This window comes from Panthera uncia (assembly GCF_023721935.1).
Source record: "Panthera uncia isolate 11264 chromosome B3 unlocalized genomic scaffold, Puncia_PCG_1.0 HiC_scaffold_1, whole genome shotgun sequence".
NCBI classification, from domain to species: domain Eukaryota; kingdom Metazoa; phylum Chordata; class Mammalia; order Carnivora; family Felidae; genus Panthera; species Panthera uncia.
The window spans coordinates 111273581-111297903 of record NW_026057582.1 but is presented as its reverse complement, the minus strand read 5'-3'; the positions used below and the strand labels follow the sequence as shown (position 1 = coordinate 111297903).

Here is a 24323-nt window from a genome sequence, read left to right as displayed (position 1 = left end):
TACTGAAACTACTCTCTCAAAACTCACTGGTGACTTGTTGATTTTCCAGTTCAACTGCCTTTTTTTTTTTTTTTTTTTAAGTCTTCACTGCCAACTGTCTGCAGTCTTGCACGCGCTAAAGAGTTTCCCTTTTTGAAACTTTTTTCTTCCCTTGACTTCAGTGACATGGCATATATAAGGTTCTCCCAGCTCACAGCGCCTCCTTTCTTTGTGTTCCTCTCCAAAAAAAATGTATTTGTTCTCCTCACACAAACTTTAAACCCTGTCTCAGTTCGACTTAAATATCTTGTCTTCACCTTTAAAGCACCATACAAAAGCAGGCCATCTATGAAATATTCTGCTGGTTTTTGTGAGTGCTGGGGGAAGGCTAAGGTAGAGCCAAGTTATCCTGAAGGTTAGACAAAATAATCGTGTAATCTAGCATGCCTTCTGCTGTAAAGAGCACTCAAACGTTAGCTAGTTTTTTCGTTTTGTTTTGTTTTTTAATACCAGTGTATTGTTCCTTCAGATATATCCCCTTTTATCTCTTCTTTCAAGTTCAGGCCCTTTCACCAACTTCCTTATCAGCTTCTTAATTGTCCTCCCTGGTTTTATGCACATTCAACAAAAATCATCAACTGCATGGTATGTGTCAGGTCTGTGCTAGGTTCTGAGAATACAGAAATGGGTGAAGCAAGATCCCCGCCTCATTTGTTGAAAAGAGATATATTTATTATTAGTGCTCATGCTGCCATAACAGTATACCACAGACTGAGTGGCTCAAACAACAGAAATTTATTTTCTCAACAGTTCTAGATGCTGATAGTCTCAGATCAAGGTGAGGTGCTGGCAAGATTGGTTTCTACTGAGTCCTCTCTTTCTGACTTGCAGATGCCCCTTTCTCACCGTGTACCGATCTGGCCTTTTCTCTGTGCATGCACACTCCTGGTGTCTCTTAGCCCTGTTAGATTAAATAGTCCCTATCTCCAAAAACAGTCACATTTGTGGTAAATGCTTCAGCATATGAATTGGTGGGGGACAGGGGCACACAGCGCTCTCTGTAACAGTTATCAGAAGTGCTTTGCAGAACTAGGGCTAAAAACAAGGTAGCCTTGTGTCTCAAAGGATTACTAATTCTTCCCAGGATGAGGCTTTGGAAAATGCTCTGAGAAGGTGATGTTACATTTACTAAATCACAGATCACCCCAAAACTTGGTAGCTTTAGCACATGGTCATTTTATTATCTTTTCTGATTCTCAGGTTCAGTTAGGCTCTGCTAGGCAGTTCTCACTGGAGGGGCAGCTTCAGTCAGATGGTGTCTGGGACTGGAATCCTCTTGAAAGGTTGATTGTGGTTGTCAGCTACAGCCTCAGCTACATCCTGAGCACCTACAGGCGTTCTGTGCAGCTAGCTATGTAGGTTTCTCATAGCAGAGTAAATAGTATGTTCCAAGACGACCAGGCAGAAGCCTTAATGCCTTTTACGACCTAATCTTAAAAGCACAGCGTTACTTCTACCACAGTCCTAAGTCCAACTGGTTTCAAATGGATGGGACTTAGAGCACATCTTGATGGAAGGAGTGTCAACATCACATTGTAAAAAGGATGGAACATCTTGTGACCATCTTGGACAATATAATCTGCTATAGTGACTGCATGGGATAGGCCCTAGAGAAAAAATGGGATTTCTTCACAGAAGTGGGGTGGGGTGGGGTGGGGGGATAAGACCACCTAAGCAGAGAGAACCAAATGTGAAGTACACAGTTTAGGAACAGCAAGTTGGCCCTGTTTTGAGGGCAAGGACCTTATGGTAGAGAGAGGTGAGTAAATGATGCTGAGAAGGGCCTTTCATATCAGGGTAGGTGGTAGGAGGGCAGTAAAGGTTTATAAGCAGGTAAATAAGACTAAGTTCTTTGCTGAGAATAACTGGTAGGAACGTAAAGGGTGGGTTTTGAGCCATGGCTGTAACCTGATTGACAGTTTCACATCACTTTTGTGGGTAACAGACATCCGTTGGTAACATTTTTCATTATCCAAAGGGATTTTAGCCCTAAAGATGGTGATGTGCAAGGAGTAGGTGAGAGAAGTTGCAGTACTTGTCCTAGAATTTCATTTGGGGGAGGGGATGTTGTAGTTTGACTTCTCAGGAGAACACACACTTTCACTTGCACTCTGGATGCACAATGTAGTGTGGTTAATAAGGAGGAAAGTCTTGACATCCTGACCTTAGTTAAGAGGCCGTTGTAGGGTCTGGGTGAAGGGAGAGAAGAGCCTTTTTTCATTTGCAGTGTACTAAATGTGAAATTTGTTAACAGGTTGAGTGTGGTAAAGAAAGGCAGTCCAGAATGACAAGTTTTTAGCATCGGGCATTTTATAACCTTATGTACATAGATACAAATATTGTCATCCAGTTTTCATAGATAAGTAAACCAAAGCTTTAGAAATGTTGATTGGCCCAAGATTACACAGCTGTTAACTACCAGAGTCACAAGGTAAGCCGGTCTCTGGCTCCGATCTTGTTCATGCCACATTATTGCTATGAGACTAAGAAAAGAGATCAAGTTTGTGTTGAAAAGTAACAGGTTGGATTTCAGAGGAGGGGGCACTGTGCCTGCTTGTGGGATTTCAAATGAAACTGAGCCTTCAGCTGACAGGCTGAAGTTTAGGAGCATATTGAGGAGCAGGCTTGCAGGCTTTGGAGATGCCAATGGTTAAGTTGAGGTCAGAGACTGGATAGGATTGCCCTGGAAGAGAGCAAGAAAGGAAAGTAAATGGCAAGGGTGGAATTCTGGGAGGCACCAGCATGTAGGGGGCTGGTGGAAAGGACCCAGAGAAAAAACGGATAGGACATGTTTCAAGAAAGATGGTCAGTGGTGGGCACGCTACCACACCTTTCTAAAATGTGCCACCTCCTCTGCTCCAAAATCGGACTCTGGTGCCTGAGACCCATTGAGTGAATCATGAACCTAGTGTTCATTCCGCAATACCTGGCTTTTCCCTGACCTTTGAAGCCTGTCATACTCCACTCCTCTCTAACTAGATCCACATTCTTACTGTATCCACACGTAAAGTTAATCTCTTCATCTGCACCTGTGCTTGTGCACACTGCCTGCAAGGGCTTCAGTATCGGATAAATCTGGGTTTGAATTTAGCCTCCTCCATTTGTGGCCTTTGGAATGTCAGTCAGCCTCCAGCCTCAGCTTTTCTCAGCTGAAAGCAGTGAGAACTACTTGCCTATCTTACCGTGTTTTGCAAACTGGTGTGATCTCTCTGAAAACACCTGCCTCACATGCATTGCTTCAGAAATACCAGCCTTCTCTCTCTGACCAGAGCACCATCCAGAGTTCAGCGCAGGGACCACTGCCCCTGCACCTTTGGATCTCTCTTCTCTGCAGTTCTGCATCTTCTGGTGATTATGATTACCCATTGTAAATATCTCAGGTATAGGGTTAAGCTAGGAAGAACTTCAGGAAACATTTTACGGATAATGAAACAGAAGGGAGGTGATGAGAACCACCATCCTTGCCTTTAAAGAATTTACAGTCTAGAAGGGGAACTGTGCCCCCTTCCCCAGCCCCCCAACAAACCTCTGGCAGTAGGGCACGGAAGCCGAGGCTTCCCTGTCCTTCTAGTCCTTCCTCTTGTTTGGACATTCAGTATCTGTTGCCTTGCTTTAGTTTCCAGTTATTGCATCTGTGTCTTCCTTCAAACTCACATTACAATCTTTTATACCTTCTGTACTCAACTGTGAAATTCTGCCTGAAGTCAAACGAGCATAATTTTGTCTTCTGGTTCTTTTGCTCCCTCCCTCTCATTCCGCTGGTAATAAAGCGACGTAGGTAATGTGCTTGTTTACATTTTCAGATGCTGTTGAATTGAGGTAAGTGCAGAGGAAGATTCTTGCTCTGGTTAAAGGGTGACTAGAAAGCACATGGAGAAGTACTTAGTTTGGTGTCTGGCACAGAGATGTTCAATGATCCCTTTTTACTAAAAGCTACTGAATAAAATGTTTTCCTTTTATAAGATTTTTTCCCCTTTGTAGTCATGGCATGATTAAGTTGGGAGGTGGAAAATGTTCCTATGGTAGTTACATTTTTTTAAGTCAAAATTCTGTTGAGTTTTGTCTTGTATTGCAAAGTATGCTGAACATTGTTCCTTTTGGTTTTTTTGTAACTTTTGCAAACTTCCCCCATTCCCATCTTTAAAGAATCAAACTCTATTCAAGGTCTCAGCACATCACTGGATATGAAGGCGATGTGTTAAGAGTCTACCCTTTAGATATATAATGTTGCATACAGTAGAAATAAAGAACACCCTGTATGAGGTGGAGTTGAGACTGGTTGATAAGGTTTGCTTGGTTTATGATCATGCAGGGCTGTGAAAGGGATGTTTTTTAAACACCGTTAAGTTCCTGCCACATGAATGTCAGTGTGTTTTATGCACTGAAGGGCATAGTAACTCTTAGATTATGCCTTTCCAGTTGACCAGAGTATGTATGTATCTTTAATTTTAAAAGAATAAGTAAATTTGAATATTTAAATGCTGATTGGTAGGCAGAAATCTTTTTTAAAGCATGGGATCCATAGGGGAAAAATAAAGCATCCTTATGAAGAGGGTGTAGTCAGTTTGTATCACTAGGAGAGATGTGTCTCTTCCTTGCCATTGTAAACCTTATATGTAGTCTGCATATGAACCTTTTAAAAATTATAGTGCTTTTCAGTTATAAACATAATACATGCTTATAAAAATTAGAAATCTAATGAAAAACTAAATTCCTCTCCCTTACCCAATCTCATTCCTCTTAGGGTTTACCACCATTAATGACTTTGTTAATTTCCAGATCCAGAGGATTTTTTTTTTTTTTTTAAGAGACTAGAAGGGAAACATTGTAGCCATATTCCACACTAGAATCCAGTCCTTCAGGTCCTTCTTTATTGATGGTTATACTTCCTGGTTTGAAGCTGCTTGGATTTCACCTGGAAGCCCAGCCCCCTTCTCACCAGGAGCTATTTATTGGCCTTCTGTGGGCCTAGGTTCTCTCAGAGGCTTACAAGCTGTCTGTGTGGTCATCTAGCCCCATTGGCAAGAATGACATCCCCAATAGAAGCAAAAATAAAGGTGACTATGGGTTGGGGGGCAGAAGGTCCTCATCTAGCTACCCAAATTATTTCACCCTTCTCTTTTAAGGGGTGGCTTTTTAACATTAAAAATATAAGCCAGAACTTTTCTGTGCACACACAGGAGAGAGGCCATGCCAGACAACCATAACTGTTTATAATTTGATTCCACAGAGCCAACCAGGTGATGCAGCATTGATTTCTTAGGAGCCCTTTAAGGTCATGGATTGGTCCAGTGAACACCTGCCAAGTGATGAGTCGTTACAAGACTGCAGGTGTGCCTGAGTCTTTAAGATACCACTTAACTCTTAAGAGTTTCAGCTGGGAGTATTTACACATTTAGGTATTTAGTGTTTTACCACCTTCCACATGTGTCTTTGGAGGTAGGCTATCAGATACTTGACTTTTGACCAAAACTTACATTTTGCTTACTTTGCACCAGTGTTCCTAAGCATATATTAACTTAATCTTTGAAACAGTTCTATAAGTTAAATACCCATATTATGCCATTTTATAAATAAGGAAACTGAGACACAGAAATTTGACTTGCCCAAGTCACAAAGCCAGTGTGAATCCAGACAGTTTGGCTCTGCCAGCATTTTCCCGGAAATGCTGTATTTGTGTTATCATGATATCTTTATTCTAAAATGCTGAGCAGTTGTCTTCTCTTTGTAGCTCGCAAAGGTTTGCCAACCTATTGAAAAGAATCCTGTGTTCCAATCCTCAGAAATATTCTGGCATACGTCCAGATAAAAGACTCTTCCTTCTGCCATATGCTGTGTACTTCCCAGTTAAGGTTTCAGATCCACTTCATCTGTTTTTCTGTTTGACTATGTTCCCGGAAACACTTCTCTGTTGTTAAATGCAGAATAGGTACTTCTGGTTTTTTCTTTCACACTGCCTCTTCCTTCCTTCCTTCCTTCCAGAGTCAATGCCTGTGTGGATGTAGTGCTCTCAGGAGTGAAGCTCTTGGAGGCGCTTGGTCTGAGTCCTGGGAATGGGAAAGATCACACCATTCTGCATTCAAGGAATGATCTGGAAGAAGCTTTCATTCATTTCATGGGGAAGGGAGTGGCAGCTGAGCGCTTCTTCAGTGATAAGGAAGCTTTCCATGACATTGCCCAAATTGCATCAGAGCTCCCAGGAGCCCAGGTCTGTTTGGTTCACCAGCAGTAAATTAAGAGAAGGTGGGGAAAGATACCTTTTTGTATCTTCCTAGAAGCAACTGATAAACTTTGTCTTCATTCTCTCCCAAATGTGATTGTTGGGAATCCAGTTCTGCAGTGTTATCCCTTTTTGTAGGACTGTGTATCTGAACTTCCATTAACTCCACTGTTTCCAGTCAGTTAAATTCAGCCAGTATTTATGAAGCATAGTTACTAAGAGTTTGGTTCTGGTTCATCCCTTAAATTGCTCTTTTTTCATATTACCCAACTTTAAGGTGGGAAAGATACCTACCTCTTAACTTGTTGGGTATTGCTTGTGGCTGACAACATGGAATAATTGTAGTATGACTGAGTCCTTCCTGAGCAGAATAAGGCCAAATGCACAGAGAACTAGTTGTAGCTTTTGCATGGCAAGGGAGAGCTGGATCCTCACCTCTGCTCTAGTGTTCCAGAGCCAGGCTCCTTACCTCAGCATTACTGACACTTAGGGTTGGTTAATACTTTGTTGTAGGGGCTGTCCTGCCCATTGTGAGATGTTCAGCAGCGTCTCTGGCATCTACTCATTGGATGACAGTAGCATTCCCTTCCCTCCCTGGGTGTGACAGTTAAAAATGTCTCCAGACATGGTCAGTTTCCAGGGTTAGGGAGAGGAGAGAAGCAGACTGGTTGAGAATTGCTGGTTTAGATTAGTGGTTCTCAGACATGAAACACAGAATCACTCAGAGGGGGTATTGAAACAGTTTCCTGGGCTCCACTCCCAGAGTTTCTGATTCAGTAGATGTATGGGACTCAAGAATTTACTTCCCTTCTGGGAAGTTTCCTGGTTACATGATGCTGTTGTTTTGAAGACATTGTTTTGAGAATCCCCAGTCTACAGGGTAGAACCTGTCAGAGATGGAGAGAGCTTAGAGGGCCCACATGGTCCAGATACTTTCTTGAGGTTCGCATGGAGTAAGAGGCAGTGGTGGGCCCAGAGACCTCAGACTATCACCCCAGCATACCAAAGGTCAGATTTGATCTACAGTTACGACAGTTATATTGATTTTTATGGTTGGCATATTTGGGTTTTTTTTTTTCACCTTTGCTTCTAACTCATTGTTAACCTATGAGGTTAATGATCTTATGAACCTCATCTGTGTGGCATTGTTATAAGGTAGCCTCAAAATGTTTTGGGGAAAAAATGGATTATGAATTCAATAAATTAAAAAATTATTAAGCTTGGGTAACATAGTTGTGCTAAAATATTGTCTGATAACTTTGAACTATCTTACAGCACTATGTAGGAGGAAATGCAGCTTTAATTGGACAGAAATTTGCAGCCAACTCAGATTTAAAGGTAGGTCAAATTCCCAGTGTAAAACTTCTATCTTTCACTGGTGTTTTCAATAAATTTAGGGGTAGGAGTGAATATTCAGTTTATGGGCCACCTAGTATGTGCCAGAGCCTAGGTGTCTTGTTAGGAGGCAATATAGTAATGGTAGTGTAATAGCTAATGTTTTTTCAGTGCTTACTGAGTGCCTGACAGAGCTTTACATAGGTTAGTTCAGTCCTGGCAACAGCTGAGACCAGTTGGTACTCTTGTTGGTACTTTAATTGTCTTGCTTTCCACATAAAGCTTGAGGCATAGAGAAGTCACAGCTAATCAGAAATGGAACTATTCTAACCTAGGACCCTACAGCCCACATTCTTAAATAGTATATCTTGTGATGGTTAAGAGCCTGTGGGCTCTGGAATCAGGACCTACGACTGGGGAATATTCAGTGATGAGAGAAGATGTAGATGACTATATTGATAAGCCTGGATCCAGAGTGTTGGGAAATGAAGTCCTCAGGTGAAGGTCAGTAAGGAGGTGTCTTCAAGTCTTAAAACATTTGGTTTAAATAGAATTAAAAATTACTGCTCTGTTCAAAATAACGTGAGTCAGTGAGTTCTCTGTTATGAGTGGAATAGGTCTGGTGGGAGGGGGAGGCCAGCAAGGTTATCGCTGTTGTCCTACTGTAAAATGATTAAGGTTTGGATTAGAGCAGCCAGAAGGGGAGAAACGACATATCTAAAGCTTACTGAAATGGAATCACTTCTATGTGAGGACACAGAAGATAGACTTAACAATGATGATTCTGGAGTAAACAAACTTGAGAAGTGCAAAATAGATATGGCTATTGATGATGGGGGGTTGGGGGGGTACTGTAAACAGTCCTCAAGTTTGGGAGAACCAGCCTGAAAATAGAAATATGGGTCAGGGGCACAGAATCAAGACTCCAGGGATATATTCAGAAATACAGATAATCAGCTATTTGAGGGGAAAAAATTTCATCTGGAGCCACACTGTACACCAAGAGATGGATGTGCAAAGATGTGGAGAGCATGTTAAAGTGTGAACGTTGGCATTTAAAATTTTTTTTTAACGTTTATTCATTTTTTGATAGAGATAAAGCCTGAGTGGGGGAGGGGCAGAGAGAGAAGGGGACACAGAATCCGAAGCAAGCTCCAGGCTCTGAACTGACAGCACAGAGCCCGACACGGGGCTCGAACTCACGGACTGTGAGATCATGACCCAAGCTGAAGTCGGACGCTTAACCGACTGAGCTACTCAGGTGCCCCGAACACTGGCATTTTAATAAGAATTAAAGTTCTCATGAAATATGAGGGTGAAAATACAGATTTTTTGCAGCTACTTGTCTTTGTGGGTAGTAATTAACTCCCAAATAGAGATGACAAATTCCAAAGATGACTTACAGAAACATCACCAGTTAATAGAAGAAAAGATCAATTATAAGCTCATTAGGGCCCAGGCTCTTCCCATCAGAATCTTGGTTCCTAAAAGGCCACCCTCCTGACCCTGACATGTCATTCTGGCCTCTGGGAGGACAACACCCTAGAAGTCCTGGGTGAATACAAGATTGACCTTTCAACATTGACCTCTTCAGAGAAGAGCATTTACTGTTGGTTTCTGGAATACCTGGGCCTAAACCCAGTCCAGCTGGAAGGCATCCTGGTAAAATAAGCCTGGCCTTAGTAGGAGATTGAGGCCAGAAAAGAGACATCTACATAATCATCACAACAATCTGAAGAAATAAAGTACTATTACCCTTCTACACATGACAAAAGAGGTCCAGAGGGGTTAAGCAATGTGCCCCAGGACACCTAGCCAGTAAATGATTGAGCCAGGATTCACATTCTAGCTCTGCCATGACCTCACTGCTCACACTGCACTCTCAGATTTACTTTAAACTGCTGAAATGCTTCTCAGCATGGACAGAGTGATCATCTGAGAACAACCAGAGATTAAGTGCTAGGTATTTTCCAAAGGTAACAATAATAGCTAACACTTACATAGTTCTTACTAAATGCCATTCACTGTTGTGCTTTGGATATATATTAACTCATTTAATCTCATAACTCCCTATAAGGGAAGTCTTACTATTATCTTCATTTTGTATATAGGAAAAATGAGGCATGGAGAAATTACAGCTGTTCAGGGTCACACACCTGGTAAGGGACAGAGCTGGGATTTGAACCCAAGTAGTATAGCTCCAGAGTCCACACTCTTTAATCACCATGCTATATTGTGTTTCAGAAGTAGACCCTGGTGAATTTAGTAAAGGCATATTTAGTGGAATGGTGGAATAGAAACCAGACTGCAAGGAGAAAGAGTGCGTTTAGTAAGTGTATTTATGTTATTTAGCCAAGAATAGGGAATAGATGTTGGATTTTTTCAAATGCTGCTTCTGCATTTATTGAGATGATTGTATGGTTTTCTTTTTCTAGTTTGGTATGTGGTAATTACACTGGTTTTCAAATGTTAAACTGACCTTGTGTCCTTAGGATAAACTGCACCTGGTTCTGATGTATTTTCCTTTTTATATATTGCTAGATTCAGTTTACTAAAATTTTGCTTAAAAATTTTACATCAATTTCCATGAGGGATATTGGTCTGTATTTTTCTTGTGTATCTGCCTGGTTTTGGTATTTGGGTAATACTGAATGAGATGGGAGATACTTCAATGTTTTTTAAAAACACTTTAAATGGATTTGGTATGATAACCTTCCTTAAATGTTTGTAGAATTCACCAGTGAAACTCTCTGAGCCTGGAGTTTTTGATGTGGAAAGGTTTTTCACAACACATTTGATTTCTTTAATAGATACAGAGAAATTCAGAATTTGTATTTCTGGTATTTGATAGTTTTATCTTTGAAGGAATTTATGTCATCTAAATTGTTGAATTTATTGGCATAAAATTATCTCTTATCCTTTTAAGGTCTGTAGAATCTGTAGTGATCTTATCTCTCTCATTCTCCATATTGGTAATTTATGTTGTCTTTTTTGGGGAGAAGTTCATCTTTTTTTTTTTTTAATTTATTTATATATTTTGAAAGAGAGAGGAAGATAGAGCACGTGCATGAGTGGGGGAGAGGCAGAGAGAGGGAGAGAGAATCCGAAGCAGGCTCCATGCCCAACACAGCCTGACACGGGGCTCAATTCCACGACTGTGAGATCATGACATGAGCTGAAATCAAGTCACTTGCTTAACAGACTGAGCCACCCAGGCATCCCATCTTGGTTTGTTTTTTTTGTGTGTGTGTGTTTTTTTTTTTTAATTAAAGTATAGTTGACAGAAAATAATACTACAGCAAACATTGAATTAGTGTTTTCATTTTCTTTGGGTCAGTAGCCAGAAGTAGAATTACTGGATCATGTGGTATTTCTATTTTTAATTTTTTAAGGCATCTCTGTACTGTTTTCCACAGTAGCTGCACCTGTTTACATTCCTATCAGTGGTGCCCAAGTTCCTTTATCTCCATATCCTCATCAGTACTTTTTATTTCTTATCTTTTTGATCCTGGCCATTCTGAGATGCATGAGATGATCTCATGTAATTTTGATTTATGTTGCATTTCCCTGATGTTTAGTGATGTAGAGCACCTTTTCATGTGTCTGTTCCAGTCCTCTGCCCATTTTTTTTTTTTTTTTTTATCGAACGTTTATTTTTGAGACAGAGAGAGACAGAACATGAACGGGGGAGGGTCAGAGAGAGGGAGACACAGAATCCGAAACAGGCTCCAGGCTCTGAGCTGTCAGCACACAGCCCAACGCGGGGCTCGAACTCACGGACCGTGAGATCATGACCTGAGCCGAAGTCGGACGCTTAACCGACTGAGCCACTCAGGCACCCCCCTCTGCCCATTTTTTAAATCAGATTTTTTTTTTTTTTTTTTTTGGTGTGAGTTGTAGGAGGTCTTTTTTTTTCATTTTCTTTTTTTTTTTTTAACATTCATTTTTGAGAGAAAGAGCATGAGCAGGGAAGGGGCAGAGAGAGGGAGACACAGATTCCGAAGCAGGCTCCACACTCTGAGCTGTCAGCACAGAGCCTGATGCGGGGCTTGAACTCACAAACTGAGATCATGACCTGAGCCGAAGTTAGAACGCTCAACTGAATGAGCCACCCAGGTGCCCCTGAGTTCTTTATATATTTTGGATATTAATCTTTTATCAGATAATCACTTGCAGATATCTTCTCCCATTCAGTAGGTTGCCTTTTCATTCTTTTGATTTCCTTTACTATGCAAAAATTTTTATTTATTTATTTTTTTTAAAAAATGTTTTGTTTTTTTTTTTTTTACATTTATTCATTTTTGAGAGACAGAGCTTGCACAAGTGGGGGAGAGGCAGAGAGAGAGGGAGACACAGAATCTGAAGCAGGCTCCAGGCTCTGAGCTGTCAGCACAGAGCCTGACACGGGGCTCAAACCCACAAACCAGGGGCTTGATAGTTGATCTTACTATTTTACTATTATTGTCTTTTGCATTTACACTAGCTTTATAAGTGGCTGATCGACTACCTTTACTGTCTGTTTGTTTTTACCAGTGAGGTTTTTTTCTTTCATAATTTTCTTCTAGTTACGGCCTTTTCTTTTCCACTTAAAGAAGTCCTTTAACGTTTCTTGGAAGGTCAGTTTAGTGGTAGTGAACTCCTTCTGTTTGGGAAACTATCTTCTTCAGTTCTGAATGATAATTCTCCTGAGTAGAATATCCTTGGTTGTAGGTTTTTTCCTTTTAGCTCTTCAAATATATCATGTCACTCCCTTTTGGCCTGCAGTTTCTGCTGAAAAAATCAGCTGATATTCTTATAGATGTTCCTTTGTGCTTAACTTGTTGCTTTTCTCCTGCTGCTTCTAAGATTCTCTCTTTATCTTTAATTTTTGGCATTTTAATTATTATGCTTCTTGGTGTGGACCTCCTTGGCTTCTTCATCTTGTCTGAGGCTGTCTGTGCTTTCTGGACCTGGATGTCTGTTTCCTCTCCCAGGTTGGGGAAGTTTTCAGTTGTTATTTCTTCAAATAGGTTTTCTGCCCCTTTGTCTCTTCTGAGATTGATCAGTTCTGTGATCTCCAAGCTGCTGTTGATTCCCTCTAGTGTATGTTTCATCACAGCTGTTGTTGAGTTCTGATTAGTTCTTTTTTCTATTTTCTGTCTCTTTGTTGAAATTTGCACTGAGTTCATCTACTCTTCTCTCAAGTTCAGTGAACATCTGTATGACCATTACATTGAACTCTTGTATCAGGTAGATTGCTTGTTTCTGTTTCACTTAGTTTTTTTCTGAGGTCTTCTTTCTTCGGAACATATTTCTCTGTCTCATTTTCTGTCTCTCTGTATTTGTTCCTATATATTAGGTAGTTCAGCCACATCTTATGCTCTTGAAGGTGGTGGCCTTATGTGGAAGGTATCCTTCGGGGCCCACAAGTACAGTCACCCCTGGTCAAGCAGAGGCACTCTGGAGCTTTGCCTTGTGGGCTGCACACATCCACCCGTTGTGTCTGGGATGCAACTGCTGTAGGCACCCTGGTGGGTGGGCTTTGCCTAGCTATTTCAGAGGCCTAGCCTATGAGGGGTACTGGTGGTTGGGGTGGCCTGCCCCTACCTGGGGCAGGAGTCGCTTTGGAGGGTCGCAGATCCCAGCTGAGGCTGCCTACCAGGTGTGGTGGGCAAGAGCCACTTCAGACAGGTGCCTGCCAGGGTGGGCAGGCTGGGCAGAAGAGGTCTGCAGGAGAATGTGGGAACAGGGTGAGCAGTTGTAGTAAAGTAGATATATAGTGTTAGAACTTTTGCTCCTTAGTGTCAGGCCAGCTAGGCTGAAGGAGGGCAAAAAAATGGTACCTGCTAAGCTTCTGTTCCCAGAGAAAGTTCCTGCAGATCCCTGTCCTTCCAGCACATGTCCTAAAATTAGTAAGTGTCTTCTCAGGTGCTTCTCAAACCGCTGCCTCTGCACTGGGTCTTAGAGTGATTGAGATTCTGTGCAGGCCCTTTAATAGTGAAGTCTCCATTTACTATAACCTTCCTGCTCCCCCAGAGTTAAGCCCCTCTGATTTTCAAAGCCAGATACTACGGAGGCTTCTCTTTCCCATGCAGATGCATAGGGCAAGGAGTGTCCAGTGTAGGGTTTGAACCCCTCACTCCTCAGGGAAGACCTCCACATCCGTGATATCCCTCCCACTTGCGGGTCAGCACATCGATGATTTGGTTCACGACCAGGCTGTGTCTCTTTCCCTTCTGCCCTTCTCAGTATGTCTTTTTCTTTATGTCTTTAATGTGGAAGAGTTGTTCCTGCTGCTCTTCAGGTCATTCTCAGGAAGAGTTGTTCTATATGCAGTTGCAGCCTCGGTGTATCTGTGGGAGGAGGTGAGCTCAGGATCTTTATACTTTGCAAGTTCCCCTCATGATCCTTCCCCCCCCCCCCCCCCCCCCCCCCCCCCCCCCCCCGTTGATCAATTTGCTTAGAGGTTTATCAGTTTTATTGATCTTTTTAATCAATAATGAGCTTTAGGTTTTATCAGTTTTTCTCTATTATTTTTTTCTTTTGTATTTCATTAGTTTTTATGTTGTTTAACTTGCTCTTCTCTTTCTACTTTAAGGTAGAAGCCCAGGTCATTGATCTGAGACTTTTCCTGTTGTCTGATACAGGGATTTAGTGCTATAAATTTCCCCTTAAATACTTCTTTAACTGCATCCTCAGCTGTCCATACAGTGTGTTTTTCTTTTCATTCAGTTCATAGTGCTTTCTAATACCCCTGTGATTTCTTGAGATGGGCTGTTTGATAGCCCATCCATGAACTATTAAAAGTGTGTGATTTCATTTCTAAACATTTTGGGGTGTTTCCAGATATCTTTCTTTTATTGATTTCTATTTTAATTACATTCTGGTCAGAGAATGTGCTCCTCTGATTCCTGTTAAATTTATTGAGACTTTTTCATGGCCTAGAAAATGGTCTATCTTGGTGAAGTCTCATGTGCACTTAAAAGCATGTATATTCTGCTATCGTTGAATGGAATGTTCTATAAATGTCAGACCAAGTTGGTTGGGAATGTTGTTCAGGTCTTCTGTATTTTTATTGATTTTGTGTCTGTTTGATTTATTAATTATTGTGGGGCAGGTATTGACATCTACATGTGTACTTGTAGACTTTTTTCCTTCACAGTTCTATACCTTTTTGCTCTGTATTTTTAAGCTCTGTCGTTAAGTGTATAACTATTTATGATTGTTATATCCTCTTCATGAATTGACTCCCTTTATCAGTGCCAAGCATAAAGAAAGTCATTTTATGTTCTTTGAAATATTCTTTGAAATCCATTTTGATTAAAGTTTGCTATCATAGCTTTCTTTTGATTAGTGTTAGTGTGATATATCTTTTCCCATTTTTCTCTTTTTTCCCTATTGATGTCTTTATTTCAAATGTATTGCTTGGGCAGTGAGAGGATGGGCAAAATGGGTGAAGTGGAGTGGTAGGTACAGGCCTCCAGTTATGGAATGAAAAAGTCATGGGGATGAAAGGTATAGCATAGGGAATCTAGTTGATGGTATTGTTACAGCGTCGTCTGGATGAGGTATGGTAGCTAGCTGCACTTGTGGTGAGCATAGCAAAACACATAGACTTGTTGAATCACTGTATTGTACACTTGAAGCTAATGTAACATTGTATGTCAACCAAACTTCAATAAAAAATAATAGTAATAATGTAACCAGATAAAAACACCATACTAGTAGTTGCAAAGTATATAAAATGATGACTTAGATTTCATAGTTTAGTTAATAAATAATATATTTCTTGTAGGCAACATGTATTTGGGGCTTGCTTTTTTTTTTTTTTTAATTTTTTTTTTTCAACGTTTTTAATTTATTTTTGGGACAGAGAGAGACAGAGCATGAACGGGGGAGGGGCAGAGAGAGAGGGAGACACAGAATCGGAAACAGGCTCCAGGCTCCGAGCCATCAGCCCAGAGCCCGACGCGGGGCTCGAACTCACGGACCGCGAGATCGTGACCTGGCCGAAGTCGGACGCTTAACCGACTGCGCCACCCAGGCGCCCCTGGGGCTTGCTTTTTAATTTTTTTTTAATGTTTATTTATTTTTGAGAGACTGAGTGTGAGCAGGGGAGGGAGCAGAGAGAGAGGGAGACACAGAATCTGAAGTAGGCTCCAGGTTCTAAGCTATTAGCACAGAGCCTGACATAGGGCTTGAAACTACAGACCATGAGATCAAGACCTGAGCCAAAGTCAGCTACTTATTAACCAACTGAGCCACCCAGGCACTACATGGGGCTTGGTTTTTAATCCACTTTGACAGTCTCTCTGAATTGGACTGTTTAGGCCATTTGCATTTAATATATTTCTTAATAGATTAGATAACTTTAAATCTAACATCTTGCTATTTATTTTCTGTCCAAGCTCTTTATCTTCCCTTTTTCCTCTTTTTCTGCACTCTTTTGAATTATTTTCTAGCTTTCATATTATCTTCTTTGGCTTATTAGTTATAATTCCTTGTTATTACAGTGGTTGCCTTAAGATTTATAGTGTATGTTTTTAGCTGTCACAGTCTGTTGTCAGTGATATCATACTTCATGTATAATGTAAATACTTTATAGTAAATAGGTGCTTCCATTTCTCCCCTCCGGTCTTTATAGTGCTATTGTCATGTGGTTTACTTCTGTGTATATTGTAAACCTCATTCTATGTTGTTAGTATTGCTCTTTAAGCAGTTGATTATCTTTTGAAGAGGTTTAAATAATAAGAAAAAGGTCTTATGTGCTTATCCAGAGTCACCATTTCTGGTGCTCTTCATTCCTTTGTTTAGGTCTTTATTTCCATCTGGTATCATTTTCCTTCTGCGTGAAGGATTTCCTTTAACGTTTCTTGTAGTGCAGGTCTGCTGGTAATGAATTCTTTCAGAATGTGTATATCTGGAAATTCTTTTAAGGTTATTGATGGGGCATTTGTACGTTTTACTCTGCTTTGGGTTTATTTTTCTTTCCTGTTATGGCTCATTGTCCTTTGTTGCTAAATGTTTAAGTGTTTTTGAAAACCATTGTTTCCAAGTATTTTGTCTGTTTTTTGTGGTTGTTTTGGGCGGGAGGGTAAATTTGGCCCTTGTTGCCTCATCTTGGAGGCTGAAGTTCTGGCCAGGAATTAGAGAAAAGAAGTAAAGCGGTAGTTGTACCAACAAGCAGTTAATTAGCAAGTAAATGCCTTTTGAAGCTTCTGGGTGGAGCATATTAAATCTGAAGTGGTGTTGATCATCTCTGAGGACTTTCCTTTACATCCCTGTGCAAGCCCTCGTTGTTTGGTGGTTTTGAGCCTGTTGGTCTGGCTGGGAGTGGGGTCCAGACCTGTCAGGGCAGGAGCAGCAGCTTATGGGAACTGAGGAAGAGCAGCAGATGTGAAATGACTTCTTGAAGGAATAGCCAGGGAGAGGCCCAGGTTAGAGTTGAAGAAAAGGTTTGGGGAATGTTGCAGAGCACCTTCCCCCCAGCTTGCTGAATTGAGGTGCTCTTTAATTCCCATCTCTGGAAGGCTAGCCCACTCACATAACAGCTGAGTGCAATAAAGAGCCCGATTCCACAAATTGGCTCCTGTGATTAGGGAGGCTCTTTTCTATATTGTGTAAAAGTCAAACAATTGCTTTTATCTGGCAGCTTTGAGCAGACAACATCCCGTATCAGTTTGCTGATACAGGACGTGAGTAAAGAAAGTGGAGGTGGGGTGGGTCTTAGGTTGCTTGGACAGCCATAGCAACAAAATGGCATTGACTGGGCAGCTTAAACAACAGAAATTTATTTTGTCACAGTTCTGAGGCTGGAAAGTCCAAGATCAAGGTTCCAACAGGATCCAGTTTCTGAGGGCTGCTTTCTTGGCTTGTGGCCACCTTCTTGCTGTGTCCTCACATGGCCTTTCTTCAGTGGGTATGCTGGAAAGAGAGCTCTGTCTCCCGCTTCCCGTTCTTAGGAGGCCACCAATCTACTGGATTAGGACCCCACCCATATGACTTCATTTGACCTTACTTACCTCTTAAAAGCTCTGTCTCCAAATACTATCACATTGGCAGTTATGCTTCAACATAGGAATTTGGGGGAGGACACAATTATTTAGTCCCTAGCAGGGTGTAGGAGATTCAGCAGCTACATAGGTACCTAACCTGTATTACTTGGGTCTTTTGCCAGCCCCTCATTTCTGGTGGCCATTCCTTCCAGAGGCCTAAGTCCTGGTAATAGCCCCTCCAGACCAAAAACTTTGGAATTTAGATTTGGATTCTAGTTTTTTGTTGAAATGAATAGAAGTGGTCTGGATGTACCTTTTCTGTTACTGTGTAGATTCCATGGGAACAGGGACAGGTCTTCTGATAGGTTTCCTATTTCTTGTCTCCAGGTTCTTCTTTGCGGTCCAGTTGGCCCAAAGCTACATGAACTTCTTGATGATAATGTATTTGTTCCACCAGAGTCCTTGCAGGAAGTGGATGAGTTCCACCTTATTTTAGAGTATCAAGCAGGTAAGAGAAATGACTAAGTAATGGTGTGAGACCGGACAGGGAACCGTGTGTTGTCAGATTGGGGTGTGACTATGCTGGAAATTTATCTTTGTAAATTGGTGGGACCCTTTCTTGCTTTACCGAAAGTTTCCTAACCTCTTGCTTCTGCTGAGCTGATACTGGCCATTGTCTCAAGAATGATGGAGCATTCCAATATTGAAGAAAATTCTCAGATCTACAAACAACTGATCTAAACCCAAGAGAAATCAGGCTATAGGAAAGTAGGCATCTTGAGCGAAAATGTGTTAAACATAAATATACAAAGTTTTTCTTTATTACTAAGGAAAGAGAAGGGCAAGTAACATCTGTTCAACACTGTGCTGGATTGTGCCCTAGGCTTTTCTGGCCAACTGTTCCAAGCTGCTTAGGATTGATTAATTCCAAGCCTCTGGCAAACGTCTTTTGAAGCATTTTATTTTCCCTTGGGTGTGTAAGTGGAAGTGTTTGTATTTCACAACACTTATATTATTTCCCATTATATAATATTCCAGTGTTTTATCAGTCCAAATCCAGCTCATCTGGTGTCATTCCCAGATTTTGCGTATTACATAAACTACAGATCAGATTCTCAGAGAATCCTAAATACCTAAACATATTTTAACTGTATTTAATTCTGTGTATTTGCTGTTGGATCTTTTCTCTGCTCGGTATTCAGACTCTTGAATTTCTGATTCAACACATTATTAAGTTAAAGACTCAAGCATATAAACAGACTAATTGGTCCCTTAAAGCAGTACTTAATAAGCTTCAGTGAAGTGCTTCCAAGTCAATTAAGAGAACCTCACCTTCTAGAGTAATTAACTTTAAGATATGAAATAGAGTGTTTCTTAAAAATTGGTTTTTTCCTCCATGTATGAAAAAAGGAATTGTTTCTGGTTCTCTCTTGGGTGCTTATTGGGAGCAGGAAGCTTCCTAACTTTAGGAAGGGTAAGATCTGAACATTATGGACAAGGTGTTGCAGTGGGCAGTTCACATTTAATCATATACAAGTTTTGAGTTTCTCAGAAACTCAGAATGATCATTCTTACTGCCTGAAGATTGTGGTAAAGATTAAGAGGTTACTGTGTATGTGACCTCCTTCAGTGGAAGGCACGAACAGGACTGTTGACTTGGAAGGGTCTAGAAGAGCTAACAATGCCTTTGAGGTGCTGCTGCTGCTGCCAGTTCCGGGGTCCTGTCACTTGCACCCTGCTGGCGCTCACATGGTGAACTGGGGACCTTTCTAGTTCCTGGTTTCTGTCATGTTCCCTGTTGACCGCAGGGTGGGGAGACTGCTCTCTTCAGTATGATTTTGCTGTTGGATTTGACAGCTATGCCTCGTGTGGAGGTAAGAAGATGGCACAGCTTGTCTTGAAAGGAGACTATCTCCATCCTTGGGTTTATGAACCCCACACTTCAGTTTTTCTTTTCTGGGTCTTATTTTCTTAGAACAAAGCAGGGCCTCCCATTGAACTTCATATGAAGTTACAGTCTACTGGCCCTGGAGGGAACCTAGTCTGGTGGCAGAAGCCCTCGGGTCACTTCTCTTACAGAAGTCCGTCCCCAGCTTCTCTCAAATTTCGATGAATAAATTCCCAGAGAGGATTTGTCACCTTTCATTTCCTCCTCCTCCTCTGCCAGACTTGCCCAGAGAAGCTTGTTTCCAGGCTTTGGCCCGGGACCCACTGAGTCACTGCACAGGTTTTGCTGACTTCGTGGCCGAAGGGCAGGAGGGTAAATTGAGTGAAGGGCTCCCTTAGAGAAACACGTTCGGAGCTCTGTGAGAACAGGGGGGCATAGAGGTTCCCGGCTCACCCTGTCTGCGTTCCAGTCGTTCTGTCTCTCTCGGGCCACTCCATCAGTCCTGTGTCCTGTGGGAACAGCCAGGGAGCAGCTCTCCACTTCCCTCCTTGTCTTTGCCTTGCAGAGGCCTGTGTGTTTTGCCTCTCTCCCTTTTTCCCTGGGGAACTTACTTTGAATGTTAAGTTGCTTTTTCTCTGGGGGTAAGTTAGGCAGTGCCTCTCAGAAGCCTCGCTCCTTAAGGGTCAGTTCCAGGTCTTGCCCTCTGCAGGACGCTGGTGTGGATTTCTCCCCTTGTTCAGAGTCTTGTCAGTTGGGGGATGGTGGTTGGGATTTGGAGTCATATCCATATTTTTTGTTGTCATGGGCATTGAAGTCCTCAGTCTTTCCTCTCATTTGCTTGTTCCTTTGCTCATTCATTTGTTCACAAGCTGCATGCGGGGCAGTGTGAGGCCGGAGGGGCTGGTGACAGACATGGGCCCTGTGCTCAGCTCACAGCTCATGACAGCGCATGGGCTCCTGAGCAGATGATTACAAAATCATGTGCCACATCCTGAAGCGGTTATAGCAGTGGCTCAGGGGCCGAAGCGGCCGAGTCTACTGGGATCGGCAGAGTTAGGACAGACTTTGCAGGGGAGGCCGCGCTTGCTCTGGGTCTTTGAAGATGAGGCAGGATGAGAGTGTTGCACTCAGCTGTGTGGACCATTATTGGGTATGTTCTTTGGACAAATAGTAAGCTGGGGGCCAGGAATTGAAAAGCATGTGGCATTTTAACGGACATAACCGTTGTGTTGGGGTTTAGTAAATAGGAAATGTCTTTTTCTGCTTTCGTAGATTTTTATACACCTAGAATATGTTTTTCAGAGGAATGGATTCAGTAAAGCTGAACTCAAAGCAAAGGAAGGATGGGCTCTCCCCACCTTGGCACCCGCCCCAGAGTCAGCCCTGCACACTCATGCACACTCCCCATGGAGAGGCAAGGCTTCTGTTTGGGGAGGCCTGTTGTAGAAAGGAGGAAGCAGTTTGCTGACTGGAGTCCGTTAATCAGCCTGCAGTAGGAGGAAACCCTCTGCTGGGTCTGCCTGCCTTGGGGAAGAACTTTCTAAAGGAACATCCAGGAAACATGTTAGAACCAGTATGAAACCAGGCTTCAGCGTATGGACTCTAATTTTGTAAATGGGATGAATCCTTCATTTGGAGGAAAAGCTGTATAAGCCTAGATAATAAATCCTTGCCCCTGGAGTCTCTAGAAGTACCTCCATGCTGGCAGGGGCTCATTTAGGAATTGCCCTAAGCAGTAGCAAGCCTAGTAGCAGTGGCCCTTGGCTTGACTGAGTTTCCAGATTTTCTATCAAGTCTTGAGAGAAGAAAGAGCGCTGTGCTCCAGTTGTGAGGCTTCACAGGTGAGCCTGAGGAGGGCCCCTGTCGCCTGTCCTGCTTCAGGACTCCCAGCCATAGCGCACTCCTCAAACGCTTGGCAGCTGTGGGGTCCTAATAGGTAGCTCTCCACTCACCTACACGTCAGGATCTCCAGCGGTGGGCCTCACCACCTGACATTTAAAACTCAGCTCCCCAGGAGATTCTGATGTGTGGCAGGTGCTGAGAGCCACTCCCGTGGGTAGGCCCAGATCCTAAGCTCCTTCCCCCCACCGGAAGACCCAGCCAACTGTGGATCTGGCCTCCCTCTGCTGGAGTCAGTTCAGCAGATGCTGAGTGGCACTCTCCGCAGGGGCCTGTGACAAGTACTGCGAGAATCAGAGGCATGCAGTCTGGCATTCCATTTGGGGAGATGTGGCACAAATGTGTAAGAAGTTAAGGGATGGTATAAGTTTGAGTACTAGTTCAGAACAGCAGAAGTAGAAGAGATAGCTCAAAGCAAAATGCTATTCAAACCATGTAGAGGGGGAAATCTCTGTGGATACACCTCAGGCTGGAGGAGTCAGCAGCCACTTAGGGAGGAAGTAGCATTTAACCTTGGTCTGGAGCAGGCATTATTCCAAAGCAGCTCACTCACAGGAAGCTAGAGCAGCCAGATACTCTTGCCTTCTGGATCAAGTGCAGGGAAACCACCCGTGACAGCAGGGAGGAAAGGCTGCAGTCAGCCTGACTCTTGGAATTTCAGCCTCTGTAGGTCCTGGCTAACTGAAAGGTGGTCGGGGTACAGCTGCAAGTCGGCAAGTGCTTCAGGAAAGACAGCATGTCCCGTAGGCAGAGACACAGGTATCCTGTATGTGAGAGCTCAGCGGGCAGTGGAGCCTTCCCGGGACTAACTGCCAGCCCCTTGCCAAAGGCATAGAGCACCCAGGACATGTGTGTTGTTTTGTGGGGTTGGGGTTGGGTTTGGTTTGTTTCGTTACTGGCCACGGTCCTCCTGGATGCAGCGCCGTGCTTGGCCGGGCCCTTGTAGCTGGGCTGCACTCAGCCAGCAGCCAGCGGCCAGCATGCCCAGAGCCAGGGCTCCAGTGAGGCCCCTGCTAGCCCCCCACAGCTAGGAGACTTAAAGCCTCTTCCTTTTCTTCCCATTGTGTTGACTGGGCTTTTCTAGGGGAGGAGTGGGGCCGGTTAAAAGCTCCCCATGCCAACCGCTTCATCTTCTCCCACGACCTTTCCAACGGGGCCATGAATATGCTGGAGGTGTTTGTGTCTAGCCTGGAGGAGTTTCAGCCAGACCTGGTGGTCCTCTCTGGATTGCACATGATGGAGGGACAAAGCAAGGAGCTCCAGAGGAAGAGGCTCTTGGAGGTAATAGCACTGTCACAGAATCTCACGGATCTCAGCTGGCGTTTTTCCTCAGGTTCCTGCCTCTCTCCGCCTCTGCAGCTTGCACTGCCTGGTCCTCGGTCCTGGCCTCCGCAGGACCCTTCGTGGCAGCCGGCTCTGAGGCCTGCCTCCTGGTGCTCTTTTCAGGCACACGGACGGCAGCTTGAGTAGGACAGGGCAGGACCTCTTGCCTGAGCCTCTGCACCCTGCGCTACGCTGGACGTGGCTGCTGCGGTGTTTGTGGTCTGCGTCCTCTGTGTCGTGTGTGTCATCTGTTCACATCAGCTGTGCCGCGGCTCCTGCAGGCTCTGCAGCGGTTGGAGCCAGCCGCTCCATGTAGGCCCCCAGGAATAGGCTGGCTCTGTGAGCAGACAGGGGCGGTTCTCAGTGCCCTGAGTCTGTGACCCCAGCGCCTCCCTGTTGGGAACAGTATCCCCTCTCTGGAGGCTATGGTGACTCCCAAGGCTTAGAGCTTTCATGATGATGCAAAGAAGGCAGTGACCCGAGGCACCGCCTCTCGGCCTTGACCCTTTCTTCCCTCTTGCATGACTTCTGTCTTTAATGGCACCGCTGCCCTCTTCTGTTCGCAGGTTGTGACCTCCATTTCTGACATCCCCACTGGTATTCCAGTTCACCTAGAGCTGGCCAGTATGACCAACAGGGAGCTCATGAGGAGCATTGTGCATCAGGTAACCACATGGGCAGCACGTGAGGCCCTCTGGCGCCCTCACCCTCGTGGGCCTTGCTGAGAAGCGCCGTTGTCCAGTGGGGCCAGCTCTTTGGGCTCAGGGGCCAGCTTACTGAGGTGTGGATGTTCTGTCATGCAGTCCTGGGGCCATGGAGATCCAGATAAGGAGTCATGACCATTCTGGGACAGGATCTCTTACTAGGTTAGAAGTATGGCAGCGTAACGGATGGATTTGTGGGTCCTGTTTCTCCCGGAGTGGAGAAGTTGAAAGTGAATGGTTTTTGCGGTAGAACTCCAAGGAGAAAACCACAGGTCCAGCTCAGCTGCTTTCAGTTGAAACTCCAGAAGCTCAGAGGAGAAGAACTTTGGGGGAGCTTCACTCCCTTACCACCAGGCACCAAGGTATTCATCTCCTGCCTCTGGACAACAGCAGTGCTTAGGTAGATCTGGGAGTGTGGTGCTTGAACACAGACTTCGGAAGCCGGGGTTGGGATGCCAGTTTGCCGCTCTCTAGCTTTATCAACTTAGGCAAGTTACTTAACCTTTCATTGTTTTAGTATTTAACCTATTTAATGGGTAATATATTCATGTGGTTCAAAACCCAAAAAATACTAAGATACAGTGAAGTCTCCCTGCCACCATTAGTAACGTTCTTGGTTTTATCTGTATACTACCAGAGTCACTGTGTACAAGTATAAGCAAATGTGGGAATATATCCTTATTTTTTTGTCCTTTTTTTACCCCAAAAGATAGCACAGCACACCGAACACAGACCATTATGCACTTTGCTTTTTCTCACTGATGGGACTTTGGAGACCTTTTCTCCACCATCCCCTGGGAAGCATCCTGTCTTTTCACAGCCAGGCAGTGAAAGGGAGCCCAGGTTGCTTAGCCTGCACCATCTTGGGCATCTTGGTTTCTGTCCTTCGCTGGCCCGTCAGGAGGTACAGGGGAGAAACTTGTACAGGATTTTCATTTCCC

General features: G+C 43.5%; 1 protein-coding gene across 3 annotated transcripts in view; it reads left to right on the top strand.

Annotated features, from left to right (window-relative positions):
• ADPGK (ADP dependent glucokinase) overlaps positions 1-24323 on the top strand; it is a 28152-nt gene that overhangs the window by 812 nt on the left and 3017 nt on the right. For 2 of the 3 annotated variants that reach the window (XM_049613832.1, XM_049613831.1), the window contains exons 2-6: positions 6022-6247; positions 7535-7597; positions 17956-18076; positions 22440-22636; positions 23245-23343. In XM_049613832.1, coding sequence (XP_049469789.1) covers positions 6022-6247; positions 7535-7597; positions 17956-18076; positions 22440-22636; positions 23245-23343 — 706 coding nt within the window. The remainder of the gene's footprint in view (positions 1-6021; positions 6248-7534; positions 7598-17955; positions 18077-22439; positions 22637-23244; positions 23344-24323) is intronic. The other variant, XM_049613833.1, reaches the window with a different exon arrangement.